Source organism: Corvus cornix, chromosome 13 (genome assembly GCF_000738735.6).
Source record: "Corvus cornix cornix isolate S_Up_H32 chromosome 13, ASM73873v5, whole genome shotgun sequence".
NCBI lineage: Eukaryota > Metazoa > Chordata > Aves > Passeriformes > Corvidae > Corvus > Corvus cornix.
In genome coordinates, this window is record NC_046343.1 from 12,683,625 (window position 1) to 12,705,630 (window position 22,006).

The following is a 22,006-nucleotide window of genomic DNA, read 5'->3' on the forward strand; positions in this document are numbered from 1 at the left end:
AGGACCCTTAATCAGGAAGGAAAGGCCAAGGAGGGGACCTTGGGGAGTGGCACCACCTGTGATCCCAAAGCCATAGGGGATTTCCCAGGGTTTGGGCACCCTGGGAAAGGCTGCATCCCTCTGCTGTCCCTCTGACCTTCACCCAGCCTGGTTGGTGCCAGAGACTGGTATGGATAATAAACACATGACGTCTAATTTCACAGCAGCTTCTTTTTCAGCCAACTCCAGGACTGTGTTTGACACTCTACAGGAGAGGTGACAGAGGGTGGTGTTGCAGGTTGAGGAGTTTGGGTGTTTGCCTTGAAGAGCTGGCCCTTGGTGCATGGCAGGAGCCTGCAGAGCCTGGACTGAGCCTGGAGAGTTTGTGGCAAGGGTCCTTCACCCCTGGCTCATGCTCTCCCCTTGCCCAGGGGTCTTCTAAGTGCTCACTGTTAGGACCACCCATGCCATAATGCTCTCCAAATGCTCTGGTCATAATCCTGGCTGGGGAGCACCTTAGCTTATGGGATGAGGGCCTCTCAAGTAGCTTTGTGGGCACGGTGGTATTTTTGTTAGGCACTATTTTCTCGCTGTTGTCTTATTTAATTGGACGTTCATAAGCCTGAAAAGTAAAAGAAGGAAACTCTAATGTTCACCAGAAGAAAAGAGGAGTCTGCTGAAAAGCAGCATTTGTACAGAGTTCTGAGAAAAGGGCAGTAAATACTCCACCTCTGCTTAATAACAATAATAGGGAGGCTAAGTATCTCTAAAAATATAAAATAACGTGGGCCTATTCGGAATAGTCAACATCCTTATCAGCCTGCTACCATCTCTGCAAACAAGTTTTGCTAGAGATTCTGGGCATGATTTTCAATGGCTCAGAGCAGCTGTAGCTTCTTTGACTTCAGTGAAAAGTCTGAGTGCTTGGCACGGCGGCAAACCAAGCCTCTTCCTTTCTGCTTCAAATTGGGGCTTGATTCTAAGTGAGATGAATTTTCTCCTCCTGATAATTCTGTGCATCTGAAGTGATTACAGCTCCGCGTGAGTGCTCTTTTAGGAGATTTGAATGCAGCGTTTTCTTCCGTCTTAAAAAGGTTCCTTCAAGCCTTATGATGCTGGGGGGGGGGGGGGAATAAATCCTGGTGGAAGCCGTTACATCTTCCTATGCAGATTAAAACTTGTATTTTTATAAAACACACAAGGGGGCTAAATCGGAAAACTTCTGCTGAGGCGAGCGGGTTTTGGCTGGTGGGAACGTGCTGCCAAATTCTTATCTGGCGATGGGGAGGCAGAGCAGGGAGTGGTATTATTTGGAGTTCTTAGAGAGTGAGCCTTAATGTTTGCTTAACTCCACTAAAAATAGACGCCACCCTCTTTTCCTAATAGGCGGCATTTGTCACACTTGATTCATTTCCTCTCCCAAACTGAGTTCCTTCATGAATATTCATCTCTACTCCCCAGGAATCTGCCTGTCCTCAGAAGTTGTACTCGCGGCGGCCGTGCCGTAACAATGCGAGCCAACCTTCCAGGGCTCCCGAATACCTGGCCCGATCCAGCAAAATCGCTGGTATCAACAGCTCTCATTGATTCCTGCTTTCTCTCTGAGCCCTGATTGCTCGTTATCCCTCTCGATGAGACCCTTAACGAGCCTCCCGTTCCTGTTGTCATAGCAGCACCGCATCGCCCGGTGTAGCAGAGTCTCTGTGGCTGCTAATTGTGTGATGGGAGGATCAGTTTGGCAGTTTTTCTAGTGGGGATTAGGCCAGAAGGTCCCTTCTGGACTGTGATGAATGCGGCTTCCTTCAGAAGACACTAAAAGTTGGTAGTTAGAGGAGATTTCTGACGAGGGAAGCTTTCCATAGCAGAGAGGGAGAGCAGTCCTCACAGAGCTCTTCCATTCATGCTCTGCCACTGCTTTAAGCAGGAGGAAGCCAACCAGAAATGCCAAAGGAGAATGTAAAACGGTTGATTCCTCACTAAAGAAGTCTGACAGTGCCTCAGACCTTCTAAACTCAGGGGTCCAGAGCATGTGGAAGGTCCCTGCTACTGTCATTTGCTGCTGGAATGGGAGAAATCTGCTCCTGCCTGGTGAGTGTTGAGAAAGCAGAGCCCTGAGTTGGTGCTGAAGGGACGTGAGGCCAGCAGAGCTGCTGAGCCACCAGTTCTGAAGCCCTTAGCCAAAGATGCATGAGAAGGTGTGCGTGGGAAGGGCTTCTGTAGGATGTGGTGATAGCTGTGTTTCACTCAGGGACCAAGGAGAAGACTCAAGGCATTGGTTTTGGGGGCACTAGTGTGGGTGCCAGGCCAGTTTGCTGTGAGAGGGGTGCTGGCAGTCACCCACCCTGCGTGGTGCCCCCCAGCACATGGGGCTGCAGGTTTGCTCCCTGCCAGTCACTCCGGCCTCACTCCTTTGCTCACTGTGCCGGCATCTTTCAACCTTGCTAATTATTAAAGCAATTCAGGGACCAGAACTGATGGAATCTCAGCAGGGCGCTGTCTGCCAGGCCTCTGAGGACCACTGTGCAGGCAGACTTCTGTTGGCAGTGGGATCTTTACCATCAAACAATCCCAGAATCCCAGAATGGTTCAGGTTGGAAGGGACCACAGTGATCATCACAATGGTCATCCCACCTCCCTGCCCCAGCAGGGCCATGGCAGAGCCCAGGGCACAGCAGTGTGCCCACACAGCTCTGCAATGTCCCCAGCGAGGGACACTGCACAGCCTCTCTGCACAATCTGCTCGGGGCCGGGCCCTGCCCAGGGCAGCAGTTCTGCCTCCTAGGCGGGGGAATTGCTGCGCTCAGGCCCTGCCCGGTGCTCTGGGACCATTGCTCAGCACCACCAAGGAGATTTTCATCCATGTGCTGGAAGAGTTTTATAGGGGTTGCTCTGGCACTGTGGGTGAGAAATGTGCGCAGCAGAAGGAATGATCTCATCTCACCTTTTGCCCTGCAAGCCCAGGAGCAGCTGTGTTGTGGCCACGGTTGGTTAAAGAGGGCACAAGAGGCAGAGGGGCATTTGCTGCTCGACCCTGAGGAGTGATTTATCAGCCAGGATGCTGTTATTAGCTGGTAGGACCTGTGCAAGGCTCAGCATCCCTGTCCTGGCATGGAACAGCAGCACAGGGTTTGCCTGGAGCAGGAGGGCCAGTGCTTGTGTCATCCCCAGGGATGGTGTCTCATCTGCTGGCTCGATGCTGGCTCAGCACCGAGGCAGGAAGGGCTGGCTGCAAACAATTGACTGTGCCCACATGCCAAGGGATGGGGATCAGCTGTGCCTGTTCCCAGAGCCCTACTCTTGGAATGCAGAGGGCAGATTTGTCCCCCGTGCCTCTCACTGGGTTTATCCCACAGTGCTGAAGTGTGGCCAGAATAATCCGTGACCTAAACGTAGGCATGAGTGGTGTTTTTAGAGAATGAAAAGAGAAAAAATAAATCCTCACCCACCTCAATCTCTCCCCCAAAATTAAAAACTCCCTTGGCCAAGCCCTGCAAATGAGTTTTTGTTGTTTGTGCAGTGAGGAGCCAGATTTTTAAAGGCTGGCTTTCAATTTTACAGCCGTTTATTATAGGCATGAATAATTGCTGGCATGGTGCTACCACTGCTGTTGTTTGCTCTTAAGGTTGGGCCAATTACATATGTAAGCCCTTGATTTACAAGCAAAAGCAGAACTAAAGTAGCTTTGTGGCCTACATTTCAAGAATGAGTGATATGTCCACGGTCAGCTGTAGGTTCCCAAATTTGTGCTGTGAAACACAGAGGTCTGTGGCCATAAATGTGCGGGCCCAGACTGTCCAAGGCATTGTGTGGCACGTGCTGCCACAGCACAGCATGAAGGACATAAACAGGGAACAGCGTTTGAGGCCCGGGAACCTGCCCAGATTCATCCCATGGCAGGAGTGCTGAAAGATGGTGCTGCATTTGGGGAATTCACAGTGGACACACACAAAAGAGAGAACTGGAACTGAATGTAACGGTTCTGCAAGATGGACTTAAAGCCTGTCCAAGTCCTGTTTTCCAACATGAGAATTGGTCTGTCTCCAACTCCTGCTGTCCAGTCAGCCCTCCTGGGAGAGGAGAACCACAGAATCCCAGAATAGTTCGGGTGGAATCATCCAGTGCCACCCCCTGCCACGGGCAGGGACACCTTCCATTGTCCCAGGCTGCTCCAAGTCCCGTCCAACCTGGTCTTGGACATTTCCAGGGCTGGGGCAGCCACAGCTGCTCTGGGCACCCTGTGCCAGGGTCTCATTTTCTTCCCAATGTCCCATCCAACCCTGCCCCTGTCACTGTGAAGCCACTCCCTCTTGTCCTGTCACTCCAGGCCTTTGTCCAAAGTCCCTTTCCAGTTCTCCTGGAGCCCTTCTAGGCACTGGAAGGGGCTCTAAGGTTTCCTCAGAGCATTCTGAGGATGCCACCCCACCTCTTTCAGCCTGTCTCCGGAGCAGGGGTGAATCTGTGGAATAGCTGCTATCCATTGCTGAACTCAAAAATGGCTGATTGAGATCAAATGGAGGATTTTTTCTTGCTTTTGCACAGTAGGCAGAGAATGGGGAGGAGGTAGGTCAGTGTGACGACGATTCTCCATGGGGTGATGGTTTGCAGACATCACCCACAAGTGCTGTGACCTGGACTCTGCATTGCCCAGCATGGGGAAGGTGTCACCCTGCTGTGCTGGTGCCACTCGGTGCCATCAGCTGTGCGGTGAGGTGGGGAGCCAGCCCAGCGTGAGGGAGGATGAGGAGCCGTGCTCATCCTCCCTGGACGGGCAGCGGGCCGGTGTCCTTGCTGCTGGGGCAGCAGGAAGGGAAGGATGTGAGTAAGGGCTGGAGCAGGCAGGATGTTTGTGGACGCTGATGTCATTGTCACAAATCAGTCGCGGGTGTTGTCAGTGGGAGGCAGCGGCAGCTCCGCTCGGCAAGAGGCCAGTGTGTCACACGCCAGGGCTGGCCAGGGGAGCGTGATGCACTCACGTCCTTACTCACCAACACAGCGGGTGACTCCTCAGCCCCCTCCCGCGGGGTCTGTGTGCTCGGCTGGAGGCCGTGGCCAGCTCCCTGGGGTGCACGGCCGGGCTCAGTCTGGCTGCTGCTGCTGGACCTCGGCAGGAGATGCTCTGCAGCAGCTCAGCGCAGGCTGCTCCCACGTGGATGCACCGACATCCATCTGGGCAGGAAGCATTGGTGTAGGACCAGTGATTTCTGAAGTGATTTCCTTGAGCTTCTGAAGGCAGAGGCAGCACCCGGTCCCCCCAGGGCTGGCAGACCCTGTGGTGTGCACCCTGACCCCGGCAGACCCAGAGGGCAGCAGAGCCGTGGGGAGGCAGAGCCAGATTTGTTTACAAGGCCGGGCTTTTACATCCCAGCCAGTACTGGCAAGCCCTGGCTCCTCCTGCGCCTTCGCAGCACATGTGTGAACTCCTGGTTGTGTCACCTTCCCGTCCTCTCCTAGAGAAGTCTAGCAGTGGGAAGTGATCATCACAACTCACATTTGCCTGGCGTATGTCTTTCCACAGTTCCAGAGCGTGGAATGAATTGAACCCGCTGCCTCCTTCACCTTCACATTCAAGCTGTTCCCGGATCCGGGCGGCTCAGCTTCCGCAGCCACGCTCTGCTCTCGGAGCTTTCTGCTGCCCTGGTGATGAAGCCCTTCTCTCCTGCCTTGCAGAACCTGCCTGGATGCTCCCTCTTGCAGAGATGTTGTTCATCTCATGATCTTTTGGGCTTTTCCTAACCCTTTCGTTGCCAGTCTGGGGCTCTCTGTCCACTCCCTCCTCCACTGTGGCACAGGAGGGCTTTTTTCCTTTGCCTTCAGGGTCATTAAATCTTAATTAGCACATTGGCTTTCTTTGTCAAGGTATCCGCTCTCTCCATCCATCAGTGATGTAGGGCACACTGCTGACATTCTCTCTTCCTGCATAATTATCTTATTCCACTGCATCTTTTATGCAGAATCTTCCCTTCTGAAAGTACTCCTCTCCCTGCTCCCACTCTTCCTGAGCACCCAGTTCAGCTCTGGTACCTGCCATGGCTTTGTTTCCTGTACCTGCATAGGAATTCTTTGCATTATTCCCATACTTTATTAACTACCTTGATCATTTTGGCTCTTTGGGAACTTGATTCAGGCATTCGTAGGTATTTCATTCACCCTCTCTCTGAAGATGGGATCTGTGTCACCCAGCTTCAGTCTTCCTACATGGGTGTCCACCTGAGCTGGCTATCCAGGCTCCCTCTCCATCCAGGGACAGGGACTCCTCCAACTGGCACATCATTCCAGCTAAGGCAGGAGTCAAAGGCAGCCCCATCCCCCATGAGAAAAATCATCTTTTCTGCTCTCTGCTGCTGACCTTGAATTCCTCAGATGCTTTTCAGAACAGATGCAGCCCCCTTTAGAGTGACCCCCAAAGCGCTGGGCATTGGATTTGCCTTTCTGGGTTGGCCAGGGCAAGTTCCGTGGAAGAACAGACACAGGGTCTCCAGGGACGTGCAGACCACAGGTCAGAACATGCTACTGAGGGAGCCCAGGCAGCTTTTATGGGCTGGATGTCTTAATTGTAGCTGTCTGATGTTAACAGAGATGAATCTGACACTTGGAAAGGTTTTGGGAAATGTTTTCTTCATAAATTGTATTTAGAAAATGTGGAGGTATATAGTGAATGTTTTAAAACCAACAGCAACAGTAATAACAGTAATTATAGGTGGGCACAATTTTCTTTTATCTTTTAACTGAAGTTGCTAGAAAAATGACTGCTGTGCTGATACTTGGCAGGGACACTGATGTGAGTACCCACTTGTTTCTGAAAAATGCTGTGGGATTTTTAATGACCATCAGCAGCACAACCTTGATTTTTAAATGTCATCCTAAATGTAGCAGTTACAGCCTCCTCTGCCATGGCATGTGGGTGGGTGAGTGAGTAGGGATGAATCAGAAAGCAGAAAGAATTGCTGGTGCTTTCTGTGACTCCCAAGTTTTCCTCGAGGGCTTCCCACCCAGGAACTGGCTGGAATTGTCCGTGGGTTGTGTTGCAGTCCCTGGTCCCGTGGCATTTCCTGCTGTTGCTCTCCCCTCTATTAATGCTTGATTGAGTCGCTTGATGCAGAGTTCATCAAGTTTCTTCAGGAGCTGGTATTCCACAGGTCGTCCTCTCTGTTTATCGAAACCAGATAAATAAAAAAAGCGTTTCCTAGCTTTTGCAGATGCAGCTTTTCCATTCTCTCCCTGGCTGGAAACATTCCCCAGGCTTCGCTTTTGGAGCTGAGATCTGTGCTTGGCATTTGCAAGATGGTGATTTGCTTTTGTAAATGGAGCAAAGTCTTGGTTTCGAGTCATGACTCAGTGAAACAAATCTACTTTTATCGACTAAAACGATTGTAATGGCACCATTAAACCCGGTGGGACTGGGAAGAGTCAGAGTGACACTGCAGTGGGGGGGAGTCTCCCTGTGATCCAGCATCTTCCCTGGCCTGCCAAGGAGTGGGACTGGCCGGGATGAGGCTCGTAAGCGATGAGGGGATCGGTGTTTAAGGAGCAGCACCTCCCGCCGTGGCAGCCGGGGCTGCTCCGGGGCACGGCCGGCAGCCAAGCGGGTGGGAGCTGATGGAAGGCTGTGCCTGGAGCAGCGCTCTGCCTTCCCGGCTACGGGAGGAGCGCGGAGCTGCGAGCAGATGGCAGGGTTAAAATAGGACAGGGCTGCGCCGAGCTGCTGCTGCAAGGGAGAGGAGTGAAATGCCTGTTCTCACACTTCGCTTTGTGTCTCGGGGAAGAGCTGCACGGTGCCTGCGCTCCGCTGGCATTCCCAACAGGAACGCGCCAGGCACAGGCTTCCTCGGGTTTTTGATATTATTAGCACTTGTCTTAAAGAAAAATCAGCTCAAATGAGCAAGCAAACAAATAAAGCGAGTAACAATGGAGGGGCTCAGCCTCAGGCCCCCTTTAGCATCTCTCAGGATGATTAGTGGGATGTGTCACATCGGCACCGGAGAGCTGGAGCGTTCCGAGCCGAGGCTCTCTTCTTGTGGTGCTTTCAGACAGCTTTTTGCAGTATTTTCATCTCACCTAAGGCGTGTGAATAGGTTTTGTTGAAATATCTGAGTGACTTGGCATGCCTGGAATGATGCCCAGAGTGGTTCAGCAGACTGGTGGGGAGGCTTCTGTGCAAAGTTGCCCCACTGTGGGGTCTGAGAGGCTTGTTGAGGGTCCTGCAGCAGCAGCAAAGAGCTGGGAAGGACCTTTGGTGTTCTGCCACCAACCTGGGCCACTTCAGGTCCGGAGCCGGGAGGGCGGAGGCGTGCAGAGAACAGGAATGTGAGGAAGAGGAGGAGCAGGGAGGCAGGAGCCACACACTCGCACCCTGACGTGGCTGCCGACGCTCCTGGGAGCACTTCAGTCTCCCCGTCTATAAATCAGGGGGTGCTTTGAAGGCTCTGTGATGAACAACACGGGATGAGCTCGAGGCTGTGGTATTAATCCTGCACAATTGTTCTTGCTTCTTGCTGTGTCGGGATTTTTTTAAAAAGAAATGAACACAATTTTTGAGGGCTCTGGCTAAAATGGCACAGAAATAAATGAGTTCTGCTCACACTCAGAGAGCATCTCCTCATTTTTATTAATGTAGCCTCTGATGAAGCACGGCCCATCCCTTGGCACCGATCCATGTCTGACCTACAGTAAATACCAGGCTTTCAGGAACCCATGGGGAGTGTTTTGTAAGTGTGGCACATAGAGCCATAAGGTTGATTTACCCTCAAAAACAAAGCATCAGTTTGGGTGATTGAGCACTGGGGGGATTTCCTGGGATGCCTTTCTCTGTGCATCTGTGGAGCGCTTGCCTGTACCTACCTGGAAGGATGAGTCATTCACCACGCTGAGCTGGAAGAGAGCTCACACCGTTCTGTGACCACTGCAGGTGGGACACGAGCCACCCAGTCCTGCCCTGGTGTCACAGAGGGGTGACAAACCCTCAGAGTGGCCTGCACGGCCCATCCTTCACCATCAGAACGGAGAAGTCGGGCTGACCTTGACAGTGCTGATGGGGGGATGGCAACGCCCCGAAAATCCCCAAACCTTTGCTTTTTATCATAAAATAGTCTGTGGGTTGTTGATTAAACCCACGGAAGCTGAGCTGTCATCCGAGGCTCTTGAAGCTGCACCCGCCGTGTGCGCTGGTGTCTGTGGGAGCTCCAGGTGCAAATCCCCCCTAGACCAGCCCAGTGAGGGCTCAGTGACAGCGCTGGTGTCCTGGAGCCAGGGGCTCGTGCTGGCACTGAAATACAGCTCAGAGCTGGCAAAGCCAAGGGTCAGGAGAAGAGAAGGGTTCTGAGGGTGTCCTTGGAGGCCCCACTCCTGCTGCAGCACTGGGATTCCTGCCTGGCTCCCTTTGGGGCTGTGTGTGATCTCCTACCTGCTTTTGTGGGACCATTTTTTCCTACAGCTATAAATAGAGCCAGTCAGTTTGTTGTTTGTGTGTGTTCAGCAGAACAATCTGGTGTGATTGGTTTTGTTCTGGCACCTGAGATTTTACTGCCAGAGTTGGTATTCATTCTACTCTGCTCCCTAGAGAGGGGAGGAAGAGGAGGGGACTCAACTCAGTCCCTGTGTTCCCATTGCTTTCTCCGGTGCTTTGGGAAACTCCTGGATTTTGTTGACCCACACAAGTGCCCCAGCTCCTGCATCCCACATCTGCACTGCTGGGTCCCAGCTGCAGGGGCTTTCTGCAGCCCTGCGAGGTGTCTTGCTGCAGCAGATTTGTTATTCTGTATTTTTATTTAATTACTTACTTTTACAGCTCTTTGTATAAATCTAATTATCCATCTGTTACGCTGCGTTAGGGCACCGCAGCTCCTCGGATTTTTTCCTGTTCTAAACACTACCCTTGCCCTTCCTGGGCTCAGGTGAGCTGGGTCTCCTCCCTGCAGGGCTCCCAGTGGCTCCTGACCATGCCACACTCCTCACTTCCAGCTCAGTGTTGTGACTGCCAAGGGCCAGGTGCTGGCACGAGGTAATTCCCACTTCCATGGTGCGGCTGAGAGCAGAGTTTTCCCAGTTAAACCCGATGTCACTGTGTTCCCAGGGAGCCTGGGGCTTCTCTGTAATGGGATGTTACAGCCTCCTGCTTTCAGAGGGGATGCTGGAGGGCTCATAAGAAGCTCGGCTCTCTCTTGCCTGGGACCCAGATACGTGGCTGGAAGCCAAGCCAAGGTTCCCCCAGCTTTTCCCAGGTGCCCTCCATGCTGCTCCCGCGTCTCTGGGATGATTCATGCTCCCTCCGTTTGAGTATCGCATCAGCCCGTCAGAATCACCGAGTCACGTACTCAGCTCCAATTTATCCTCTGCACTTCTGTTCTCCTCTTAGCAACAAACACTCCATAACCTAATTGCTCGTTAAAGGCCGTGCTGTGTCCCTGTAATCCAGGATGTCACCGGCAGCCGTGTTGCTCTCCCAGGGACGCCGCTGCTCCCCCGCTACGGCGACGAGCGCCTGGCTTGGTAGAAAGTGGGAAGGCAGCATCGCATTGAAGTGGAGATTTTCATCTTCTTGGGGATTTTTTTATATCTCTCCTATATTCTGGGCTTTTGAACATCTAACATCGCTTTTATGCTTCACATCTTTCATATGAAATTGTTGTATTGTGTTGCCTATTGAAACCTAGTTTTCCTTTTGTCAGGTTTTCCCCCCTCGCCCCTGCTTTCTTCTCCGCTGTATTTTCATCGGTGTAACTACTTAGGGCTCCATTTTTCTGGGTGGTTTTTAATTTCCTTAAGTCATAGCTCTGAAGGCCTTTGTCTGTGATAAACTCAGGTCTGAGCTGGTGCTCGGAGAAGAGGATTTTTAGGCCAGTTCTTCTGCATGCAGCCCTTGGGGCTCTGGGGGTGACTGTGCCTCATCCCTCCTCCTTCTCACTCCAAATAGTCACAGGCAGCCTTGGTGGCGTTGGGGTAATTTTATTATTATCCTGTATCTCATACTGTGCATGCAAATGTCCTTTCCCAGAGTTTGGGACCGTGCAGTGTGGGAAGCCTCAGTTAAATACGTGGTTTGTAAGGGATTCACCCACCCTGTGCCTAAGGGTCATTTGCTGGCAGAGCCAAGGGGTCGTTTCGGAGGGTGAGGGGCCTGCAGGGCTGTTGATACCGAGTTGTCCCAGTTATCCTCCTCTTAAGAAGGAAGACAGGAAGTTTGGAAGGAGATGTGGATACCTGGGAGGTCATGGATTCGGAGCCATCTGGCTGACTGCAGCTGCTCCATGGTCATTTCCCACAGGGAGAGTTCATAGCCAGAGCTTGGAGTGCAGGAGGAAACCATGTTCTCCTTAAGTGTCACTTCTCACTTGAGCTGTTTCAATGCTTTTATTTTTTTATTCTTAAACCTGCAGTCTGAAATTCAGTCGTGCAAGTATTAACGAGCTGCTGATCACCCTGCCTCTCTCTTCTGCCCTTGTTCAGCATCTCAGATTTACAGCTCTAGTTCAGGCTGGAATTACTGACATTGTAATGATCTGTTTTATCTCTCTATCTATTATTTGTCAAATAATTTTAACATGACTGTGCTTACAAGAGCTGTCAGAAATCCTCCAAACACAGCGAAGGATGAAGAAGTCATTGGCCTTTTCAAGTGTGACCCTGGTTGTGTTGCTTTGTTTCCAGGACTCACAGAAATGACCTTTTCCATTGCCTGTCAAACTGTGACCCAGGTGTGAGGGTTTGAGAGCCCCAGGAGCCAGACAAGGCACATTTCGGTCCTGTTGGTTCGCTCTTGTTTTCTCCATTAACAGATTTTGGACTGTGGAGGGGAAGGGAAAAAGGGGGAGGGCAAGGTAAGGAATGCTGCCTCGCTGCCTGTCTCTGATCCTCAGGTTATAGCACAGGCTAAATAGACTACACTAAATTTTTTAGGCTGTTTCAGAGACTTACAGACTTTGATCCCAGGCTTTGATTTCCCACGTGGCACCACAGAGCGCTGGTTCTGAGCAGAGCAGAGACCCATTAAGCCCCGTCTAGCCCGGTGATTATCATGCCTTTGCACCAGCACCAGGGCTTTCATCAGAGCACAACCCTGCAGCCTCGGCTCCCGGTGCCTGGGGAGATGCCAGGGCAGGAGAGGTGCTGTGCCAGCACCTGGGCAGGGGTGGCCCCTCCATCCCACTCCCCTGCACACCTCTGCTTGGTCCTTCCCCACGTGGCTTCAGCAGGATGTCCAGGAGAGGAGGTGACCCTTTCTTTCCTAAGGTCTCATGCAGTTTCTGCAACAAGCAGGCCATGAAATAAATATTCTGTGTGTGTGTCCTTGTCAGAGCAGGAGAGACGAGGGCATTTGCCTGCCTGCCCTGCTCTGTGCTTCCAAGTCCCTGGGTCCCTCTGCACCACTTGGCTTGCTTGCTTTTTTTTTTTTTTTAATTTAAATCTAATTTTGCTGCCTTATTGTAAGTTCCCACCTAACTCCAGAGCTGCTGTCGCCTCAGGGCTGTGTTGCTGCTTTTCAGTCTTCCCACACCCATCGCATGTGCAGTCTGCAAAAACTTTGAGAAGTCTCTCCTAAATTTGTGCACTTAGGGTTGTCCTAGGAGGAGTGGAATGAGGGTATCTCTTAACAGAGAGTGCTCTTCAAAAATCCCTTCATCTGCAAAGTGGGAGCTGCTTCCATGCCATGGGTTGCCAGTGAAAATGGCAGAGAAGCCCATGCTGGATTTTCAATCCACCGTACTTGTGCTGCTCCACAGCATTCCCAAACCAGCATCCAGGGATAAAGGGCAGCCATGGCAGGAGCAGGTCCCTACCAGCCAGGTGCTGGGGAAGTGGGGGGCATGCAGAGGCTGTCTGGGGGGCTCTGACCCCAGCTTGTGAGACCATCTCTCTTCCAGGACACCTCCATCCTGCTTGGGGATCCTCTGGCCAGTCATCCACATCCTGAGCCTTGCTGATTCCACAAAGAGATTTAATGGAAGAAAAAACAGGAGGAAGGGCACAAGCATCCTGACCCGGCAGCTTGGGGAAGGTGCTGGGTCCCATCTTTGCTTTCACCCCCTGCCCAAGGCAGGCCTGCTGCTGACCAGGCTCTGCATCAGCTTCCTTTTGGTTTCACTCCAATAGCTGATCCCAGTTTAATTCCTCTGCTCCCCTCTCCCTGAGCTGTTGAGGCTCACGTTGCTCTGGCAAAGCAGCTGTGACTGTAATAATGTCCAGCCCCTCGTGGGAAGTGGTGATTCCAGCACAGGGAGGTGTGAAGGGGCAGACAAGGTTCTCTCCAGTGCACAGGACAGGCTCAGGAGGAGGTTTGCTGGTGGCTTTCCCTCCCCTGCTTTTGTGTTTCCCCTGTCCAGCAAAGGTCACCCTCCCCAGCCACTGAGAGGGAAGTGCTGGGCTGAAGAACTGGCACAGTAAAGCTGTGCTTACACAGTCACAACCCCGGAGCCAGGGAAGGGGGGATCCATCTCCAGGATCCACACGGAGAGGGGCTGATGGCCCCTGCCTGGAGCTGCTCAGAGGGGCTCTCCCAGTCTGGGATGGGTGGCACATGTCTCAGGAAGTTCAGGAACTCCCACCACAGGACACATCCCACCTCTCAAGGGACAGAGCTTCCTCAGGAGCTGCTCAGGGATGATGGTGAGGGCACCTGTGGGCAGTAGTGAATCCTGCTGGTCTTCCCAAGATCTTCATCCCTGCTCCACACCTCTTGGCCAGCGTGAACACAGCACGTGCCCCTTAACCTCAGCCTGTCCCAGTGCCTGGGCAGTTTCTTGCATGGATCAGTCCCAGTGGGCCTCTACCCAGCCTTGTTTGCTACTCTTTAGCCACAGACTGAGAGAGGTGGGTGTGATGGATGTGGGCAGCACAGCTGGGAGGCACAAGGACCTCAGATGTGCAGTGAGGGCCACATCTGGAGGGGATGTGCTGTGACCCCACAGCCAGGCTGGGTCCCCCCAGGACAAACTGGGGCTGTTTAGCACACAGGGGTCTCTTTTGGGAAGCTGCACGGGGCTTGTGTCGAGTCCCTGTAGCCCTGTGGCTGTTCCTGACCCAGGAGAGGGGCTGATTAATCTCATCAGTGGAGCACACCCAAATCTGTGCCATCACTGCAGCATTATGGGATGTCACCATAGGCTGGGCCCTTGGCCCAGCCTCAGACTCCCGTTGCAGTGAATTTTGTTGCAGGTGCCACCATCCTGTCTGCATGAGCAGATTAGCACGGCTGAATTTCCCATGCGAGCGCTCCACACTCTGTCTCATTGTGTTTATTTTGTTCAGGCTGCTTTTCCCTGGGCTTGACAGTGTAATTTGTACAGATCTGTGCTGAGTTTTCCAAACCTTCAAATGAGCTTTTTTGTTAGCTTGAAGCCAGGGCCGTTGATAGCAGAGACAGAGCAACAGGAGCACCAAGAAGTGAGCGGCACACCCAGCAGCCAGGAAGGCTCCCTCACCTCCAGAGCTGCTCCTTTGCAAAAGCTCCATGGTTCAGAGATTTTAATTAGATCAAATCCTCCAGGTGACCAGTCAAGCATTAAAGGCATACCAATTTCTCAGTTGTGTCTCTTGCTGTAAGAGACAAAGAAGCTTGGATATCCCACGTGTGCCGTTTTCCTTGAACGGCACCAGGAGGTCTCCAGCCCAGGGGATTGTCCTTTCAGTGCAGTGCCTTTCTGCAAAGTGCCTTCCTGCAAGCTGCTTCTGCACTTGCTCTGGTCTCCATTGCCCAGAGGGACTTGCATGTGAAATTGGATCAGATTTTTGGACCACTTTGTCAGGGCCATGGCTGTGGCTGCAGGTTTGCTGGAGATGAATGAGAGCCCCAGTTGTGAGCTGGGGGAGATGGCCTTGGGCCCAGGAGTGGCCTGGGGACAGCTGCAGTTTTAGGGCTGGTGCTGTTTGCCTCTGTTGACTCCCCAAATCAGTGTCCAGCCCAGGCCATTCAGAGATGCCATCCATGGGTCGTTGCACAATGTATTGGGGTGGAAAATCGCATCCTGTTTTTGAAGAGGAGACTCCTTTGCATGTCCTGGCATGGGGAGGTTGGGGATGGACTCATGGTGGTAAATGTGTCAGGTCCCACCCAACGCAGGCACTGCAGAAGCTGGTTTGCTCCCAGGGATGCTGCAGGGCTGCACATGTGGGGCTGAGAACTGTGCTGTGAAAGTCTCATCTGCAGGAGGATCCTGGAGCTCCTGGGTTGGTTCTTTCTCCCTCCTGCCCTCTCTGGGCAGGGCACAGATGCCCCCACCTCAGCAGGGTGCCTGTGCCATGGCTCTGCCTGGATGTCTGCTGCAGCAAGCGGCTGAGGAAGGGGAAATCAAAGGTTTTCTTGCCCTGAGGTCAGGCTGGTAATGCCAGCTGGGGAGCCCATACCAGATCTGCTGCCTCTGTGCCACGGGTGGCTCCTTGTGGTGCAAGCAGCACAGCGTGGGTGGAGCAGGGAGGGCACACTGGCTGCGAGAGATGAGTGTGGTGCTTTGCTGTGTCTCTGGGAGCCCTGGGTTTAACTCCAAGCTGCTCCTTGCCCAGCTCCATTTGTCTCTGGTTTTGTTTATGACCCTACCTGCCTCTGTCTCTCTCATTTCATGGAGGGGCTTGGCCATGGCTGCTCCAGCAGCTCCCTGGGAGCACTGAGAGCTGTGGGTGCTGTGCTGTAGCAGGGTGGGTGACCCTTGTCTGGCACGGTGCAATTGCTGCTTCAGAGCTGAGCAAAGGCTCAAGTGCTGGAGCTGTTCCTGGAGCGTGAGAGACCTGGGATCAGACCCAGGATCAGGGATCAGACAGCGGGCACACTGTGCTCTGACTGTGAAAGCCCTGCCAAGGAGGGAGCCTGGAGCATCTCCACCACCTTCCAAGATGCATCAGAAGTGGGCTTGCAATGCGTCAGCGTGGATGGGGGCAATGGTCTGTCTGTCTGTCTGTCTGTGTGTCCCTGGGCAGCTGCTGACACCCTGACCTGAGGTTTCAGTCTGTCCTTGCAGGCAGAAGGGTGGATTCAGCCAGTGTAGTCCTTGGAGAGGAGCTCTTGCTGTGAGAGGTGTGTGGGTGGTTCGCAGCAAGCGAGGAGAGGGGGAAGCAGGAACTGGAATGCAAAGGCTGCTAAGGAGTGGATGTGGTGTGAAGTGAGAGGATTCATGGGGCAGGGAGCCACAGGGGAGGGCTCCTTGCCAGGGGAGGCCAGGTGGGATGGGGGGTGTGGTGGGAAGGCCCAGGTGATCCAGTGTGCCCTCCCCACCCCGACTGCCTTCATTTCAGGTGTGTTTGAGGTGGCTGCAGGGTTTGTACATTTCCATAACCATGAGCCAGGTTTGGTGGGAGCTGCGGGATTTTGGTTTGGGATCAGGCTGGATTGACCCTTGCTCATGTCCACTGTGGGGTGGAAATTTAGAATAGAATAGAAATAGAATAGAAATAGAATAGAAATAGAACCACTGAAGCTGGAAAAGCCCTCCCAGCCCATCGAGTCCCAGCTGTGCCTGGTCTTCACCTTGTCCCCAGCCCAGAGCACCGAGTGCCACCTCCAGCCCTTCCTTGGGCACCTCCAGGGATGGGCACTCCAAACCTCCCCTGGGCAGCCCCTGCCAAGGCCTGAGCACCCTTTCCATGGGGAAATTCCTGCTGCTGTCCACCCTGAGCCTGCCCTGGCCCAGCCTGAGGCCGTTCCCTCTCCTCCTGTCCCTGTTCCCTGCCAGCAGAGCCCGACCCCCCCGGCTGCCCCCTCCTGTCAGGGACTTGTGCAGAGCCACAAGGTCCCCCCTGAGCCTCCTTTGCTCCAGCCTGAGCCCCTTTCCCAGCTCCCTCAGCTGCTCCTGGGGCTCCAGCCCCTTCCCAGCTCCATTCCCTGCCCTGGACACGCTCCAGCCCCTCCAGGTCTTTCTTGAAGTGAGGGCCCAGAACTGGACAGAGCCCTTGAGGTGCCGCAGCAGGGCCAGCACAGGGGATGGGCACTGCCCTGGTGACCACTGCTGGTAAAGCCAGACCAGGGTCCCTCCCACCCTGCCACGCCACACTCTGTTGGTGACCTGCCTTTTGCTTTCATCCCTGCAGCAACCCCAAAGTGCAGATCGAGGCCATCGAGGGGGGTGCCCTGCAGAAGCTCCTGGTTATCCTGGCCACGGAACAACCCCTGGCTGTCAGGAAGAAGGTGAGGAGTGGGGCTGCACCTCTGGGCAAAGCTGGGTTTGTGCTGAGCTCCATGTAAACACCCTCAGGACATCACTGACGTCTGGAGAGTGTGGGACCCCCGCTGCTCCCCACACCGGGTGGGCTTCACTCCCAGGGGAGCAGGAGAGGGGCCCTGGGGGCCAGGCCACCCCAGCAGCACTGGCTGGTGCCCACACTCCCCTGGCTCTGTGGTCTCTCCCAGTGCCAGCAGTGGCACATACGGTGGCTCTGCCAGCCCGCGGGGACAGGGCGCGGTGCCACAGCTCCTGGGGGGCACAGGCCAGGGTCCCCATGGCAGCCCGCGCATCCCAGGCTGACAAACACGGGAGCTGACGTTTGGAAGGAGCTAATTGCTGCAGCCAGCCCCGTGTCCTGCCTTTGGCAGAGGCTTTGGAGCAAGGAGCAGCACCAAGAGCCCCCAGCCAAATGTGCAGCGCTGTCCATCGGGCTGGGGGCTTCCTCGCCCCCTCCCTCCCTCTTTCCCTCCCTCCCTGCTGTATTCCCTGGAGCATGAGATCCCATTACCCTCGCTTTAGTGTGTGATGCCACCTCTGTAACACCACCTGGCTGCTCCCAAACCCCCAGCCCTGTTTTCCACGGGGATCTCCTGCACGAGGGGTCCAGCAGGGTGGGGGGACCACTGGCTCTTCCATTCGCCTCTAACGAGCTCCCTAAAATATGTTCCCCTTTAGCCCTGGTAAGAGTCCCCCAGCAAGTGAAAGGCACAGGAGAGGCTGTGGAACCCCATTGCATTTGGCCATGGATGTGAGGTGATCCCACGGGATGCTCTGTGCTCAGAAACTCCTCCCAGGAGTGCCTGTGCCTCAACCCAGCACTCCTTTTGGGGTGGGGAGGGATGGCCGGGCATGCAGGGGCTCTCACAGCATCACTGTGAACCAGAATAATTCTTTCCAGTGAACCTGAATGCCTCGTGCTGGCAGTCCCTGGAGAAGCGAGAGGGGTGGGCTCAGTATTGTCCACGTTCACACACAGCTGTACAAGACCCTCCAAGGGCTGAACCCCCTTTTCCAGGAGGACAGAGGCTTTAATTTCCAGCTCCCGTGCTGTGTGCAGTCTCCTGTGTCTCCAGACCAAGGACAGGCCGGTGCCCCGGCCCCTTCCCGCACAGGGAGCAGCCCTGGGCTCCGCTCCGGTGGTTCTTCCGCACCGCTGCTCACACGGCAGCGAGGCCAAAAGTGCACTTCTTCCCTCCGCCGTCCTTTGGCCTACGATTAAAAAGGGAGACAGCAGCATCTCAAATTCACCAGCGGCAACTCGGAAAATGGAAAATAGAAACAAATGGGGCCGGGGAAGACATGGCTGTCAGCTCGGATCTGTCCGGCAGAGCGGGCCAGGCCCGGCCCCTGTGCGAGGAGCCCGCTCGGCTCCTGGCAGGCGCCCGACGAGCAGCGCATCCCCTGCCCCGGGCGGGCCCCGCTGCCCCTGTGCCACCACGGCTGTCAGAGCCAGACAGTGCGAGAGGCAGCGGGGCTGGGGTGGCCCCTAATTGCCTCCTCGGCTCCAAGCCAAGGCCCCGGGGCACCCGTGGGAGCTGGGCTCCGGCTGTTGGTGTGTGGGGCTGCACCCTGACAGGGCCTGGGCTGGGCTGGGTGCTGGGGAATGCCATGGCCTTGCCCTCTGACTGTGGAGGTTTAGGGACATCAGCCAGGTGTCCCACATCACCTCGCAGGGATCAGGCTCTGCTGAGTGCTGCTGGACCCCCCTCACCCCATCCCGTGGCCGGGCTCTGTGCCTGCGTGGGGGTGAACAGGGAGAAGGGATGGTGTTGGGTCTGCCAGGGGCTGGCCATGGGCCCCTCTGTGACAGCCCAGACTGGGGTTTGGATGGAAGTACCCAGGTCTGGGCAGCCTCACAGTGCTGGGGAGGGTTGGGATTGCAAAGGGGACTGCTGGAGATGCCCCTCAGCAAGGAAAGGTTGGAATGCATTTTCTGTGGAGCTCCGCACAGATGGGCTGGAGCGTGTTTCTGCTGTCCCCACGGGGTGCCATGAAGAGGAGCTGTGCCACATGTGATGGCCATGGCCACTGTGCTGATTGCCCTCTCCTCTCCACCAGGCTCTCTTCGCCCTGTCCTCCATGCTGAGACACTTCCCCTATGCCCAGCAGCAGTTCCTCAAGCTGGGTGGCCTCCAGGTGCTCAGGAGCCTGTTCCGGCAGAAGGGGATGGAGACCCTCCATGTCCGTGTGGTGACACTGCTCTACGACCTCATCATGGAGAAGGTGAGAGCTGGGATGGCACCTGGCACTCCCCACCTTCACCCCCAAACCAGCCAAGGCTGAACATCCTCACAGGTCGAGGATGAGGAGGAGCCAGCCCAGCATCAGTGGGGATGAGTCCCCTACAGCCCCTGGCTGACACCACACGAGTGCCTGGGGGAGCTGAAATCTTCGTTTGCCTTCAAGCCACTGCCACCATTTCCTCCCGAGGGTGTTTGAGCAGCAGGACACCAAGGACACGAGTAGGGAATGCAGGCCCTGGGCTGTGGTGTCCAGCTGAGGCCAGGGGACAAGGCCAGCCTGCCCTGCCGAGAGCCCTTTGCCTGCTGCACGTCCCTCGCTGGAGCGCAGCCCGCCACGTTCCGTGTTTTATTTTCAAATACCCTGGATTACTGCTGTAAATGTCAGTTTAAAGCCTGTCTTTCCTCGCCATGGCTTGTTGTTCAGTCTGTGCATTTCCCTGACTCCAGAGAATGGGAATTAAATCCACTCTGGCTCAGTTTATGGCCAATTTGCCCTGCGGATTATGGCTGCTCTAATACCTGGGTTGCAGGCACGGCAGAGCAGCACCTCTCTGTTAAATCAGTTATTTTCCAAGAGACTTTGTAAAGGTGCAAATTATTTTAGCAGGTCTGAAATCTTACCAGGTGCTGACTCTAACATGATCCTGTCAGCTCCATGGGAAAGGAGCAGACATGGGCATTCTGACTCAAGCCATTCCTGTTTGATCCTGCTGCCCATTTTCCAGCTGCCCCCTCCAGCAGCCCCATCTGTTCCCAGCTCCGTGGGTCTGGGGCAGGCACAGCCCTCCAGTTTCTCGGGTTTATGTTAAAACAATGATTTTTAGCTGCTCTTTGGATTGGGAATGCTGAACCCTGGGTGCTGGGGGGCTGCTCTGAGCTGGGGTGGCAGGTTTGGGGTGGGATGGGTGACTGTCAGATGGGTTGGTTTGGAATCATAAACCACCCTGGCAGTGCTCTCAGTGCAAACAGGAGTCGCTGGGGCTCTGAACGGCTCCTTCTGCCACATTCCTTCCTTTTCACCCCAAATCCTGCCTGCACTTCAGCAGGCAGCTCTCCAAGAGGACCAGGAGAGTGGAGGTCTCCTTGGTGTAGTCCCTCCATGTCCCCACTGTGTCATTCCTGTCAGTCCTTGTCACCAGGCTCTCACAGCAGTGCCCAGGGCCTGGCAGAGCCCACTGTCACTGGTAACCAGGGAACACGCTACTGACCCCCTCAGGGAGCCACAGCATTGTCCCAAGGCTTCTGGCAGCTCCTGTCCTGCTGGCTGCCCCATCCCGTCCCCAGGGCTGGATTTCTGCCCAGCAGTCCCACAGGAGCCCTCGGCACAGAGCCCTGCCTTACACGGACATCGTGGTTGTCACAGGGGCCAGCACCGGGCCAGCAGGAGCCCTGGGGGAATGGAGCCTGTCTGGGAATTCCATGCTGTCAACAGCCCCTCCACCATCTGAGCCCCAGAAGGTGTTGGGGAGTTTCCCTTCCTCCCCCTGGCCCCAGTGCTGCTCTATGCAGGTCCCTCTCACTGTAAGGGATCCAGCCCCCTGCAGAATTCCAGTACTGGGTTTTCTGGACCAGGCTGGGAGGGGAAGGTCTGGCTGTGGCTGGAGGAGACTGAGATCCCCATCTCCAGGAGGAGCAGCACAGAGCCAAGTGATGATGTTCATTAGGTGCTGCAGGCACCTGTCCAGCAGCAAAAAGCATCAGACCAGAGACTTTATAAGTCCTGCTGAGCTTCCTGCCCCTTCAGCCCCTCCCAGGCTGTGTGACACAGAAACCCCCAGTCACTGGCAGTTTTCCAGGGTGGACAACCAGCCCCTGTGGCCAGGGAGCCAGGACACAAACTCAGTCTGGTCTTCTGTGGCAAGTCCCCATCCAAGGCAGGTGGTACAGGCGTGCATCCTCTACTGTGTCACCTCCTGGAGCAGTTCCTCTCTGACAGGGACATTAATCTGTGTTCCACCACTTCCCACAGATGCTGCTTGAGGACTCCCAGCACGGAGAGCAGATGGAGGAGAAGATCCAGCAGTACCAGCAGGTCAGGCTGGTGCCGGCGGTGCTGGAGCAGGGCTGGTGCACCCTGGTGCCCAATCTGCTGGCCATGCCCGAGCACGACACCCGCGAGAAGGTCCTCAAGCTGGTGGGGGTCCTGATGGCCTTCTGCAGGGAGCACTACCGGGGGGACCCCGCCCTGGGCACCGCGCTCAGCCTCCTGCGCAGCGAGTACGAGGAGCTGGCGGCCCAGGAGCAGCGGGAAGGGGACAAGGACGGCTACTTCAGGGAGCTCCTCGGCTCTATAAACACCATCATCCAGGAACTGAGGTGAAACCGTACGTTCAGTCCAATTCCAGGGAATTCAGGGTGGCAGCGTGAGTTTGGCTGGCAGTGGTGTAGGTGCACTTTGGAATAAACTGCTGGACTAAACGAGATCCCAGCGCTGTGTGCCAACAACTTCATTCTTAAAACACCTTGGGGTGGGGGGCACGTCCTGTTTTCATGGGATACTGCTGGAAAAATGGAGGTGTACTGTGGAGGGAACAAGGTGGGAGCTCAGCTGGGGAATTTGGGATCTGCAGAAAGGGAACAAGCAGTGTTCTCATGGGGGGCTGTGTTTGTGCTGCTCCCACCCTTCATTGGTTCTTCCTA

General features: G+C 54.8%; 1 protein-coding gene across 4 annotated transcripts in view; it reads left to right on the forward strand.

Annotated features, from left to right (window-relative positions):
- Positions 1 to 21,794, forward strand: part of SIL1 (SIL1 nucleotide exchange factor) — a 97,271-nt gene extending 75,477 nt beyond the window's left edge. For all 4 annotated transcript variants that reach the window (XM_039559898.1, XM_010410156.4, XM_019292343.3 and 1 more), the window contains exons 8-10: positions 16,990 to 17,086; positions 19,182 to 19,346; positions 21,336 to 21,794. In XM_039559898.1, the coding sequence (XP_039415832.1) occupies positions 16,990 to 17,086; positions 19,182 to 19,346; positions 21,336 to 21,686 (613 nt within the window). In that variant the 3' untranslated portion in view covers positions 21,687 to 21,794. The remainder of the gene's footprint in view (positions 1 to 16,989; positions 17,087 to 19,181; positions 19,347 to 21,335) is intronic.
- Positions 21,795 to 22,006: the final 212 nt, after the last annotated feature.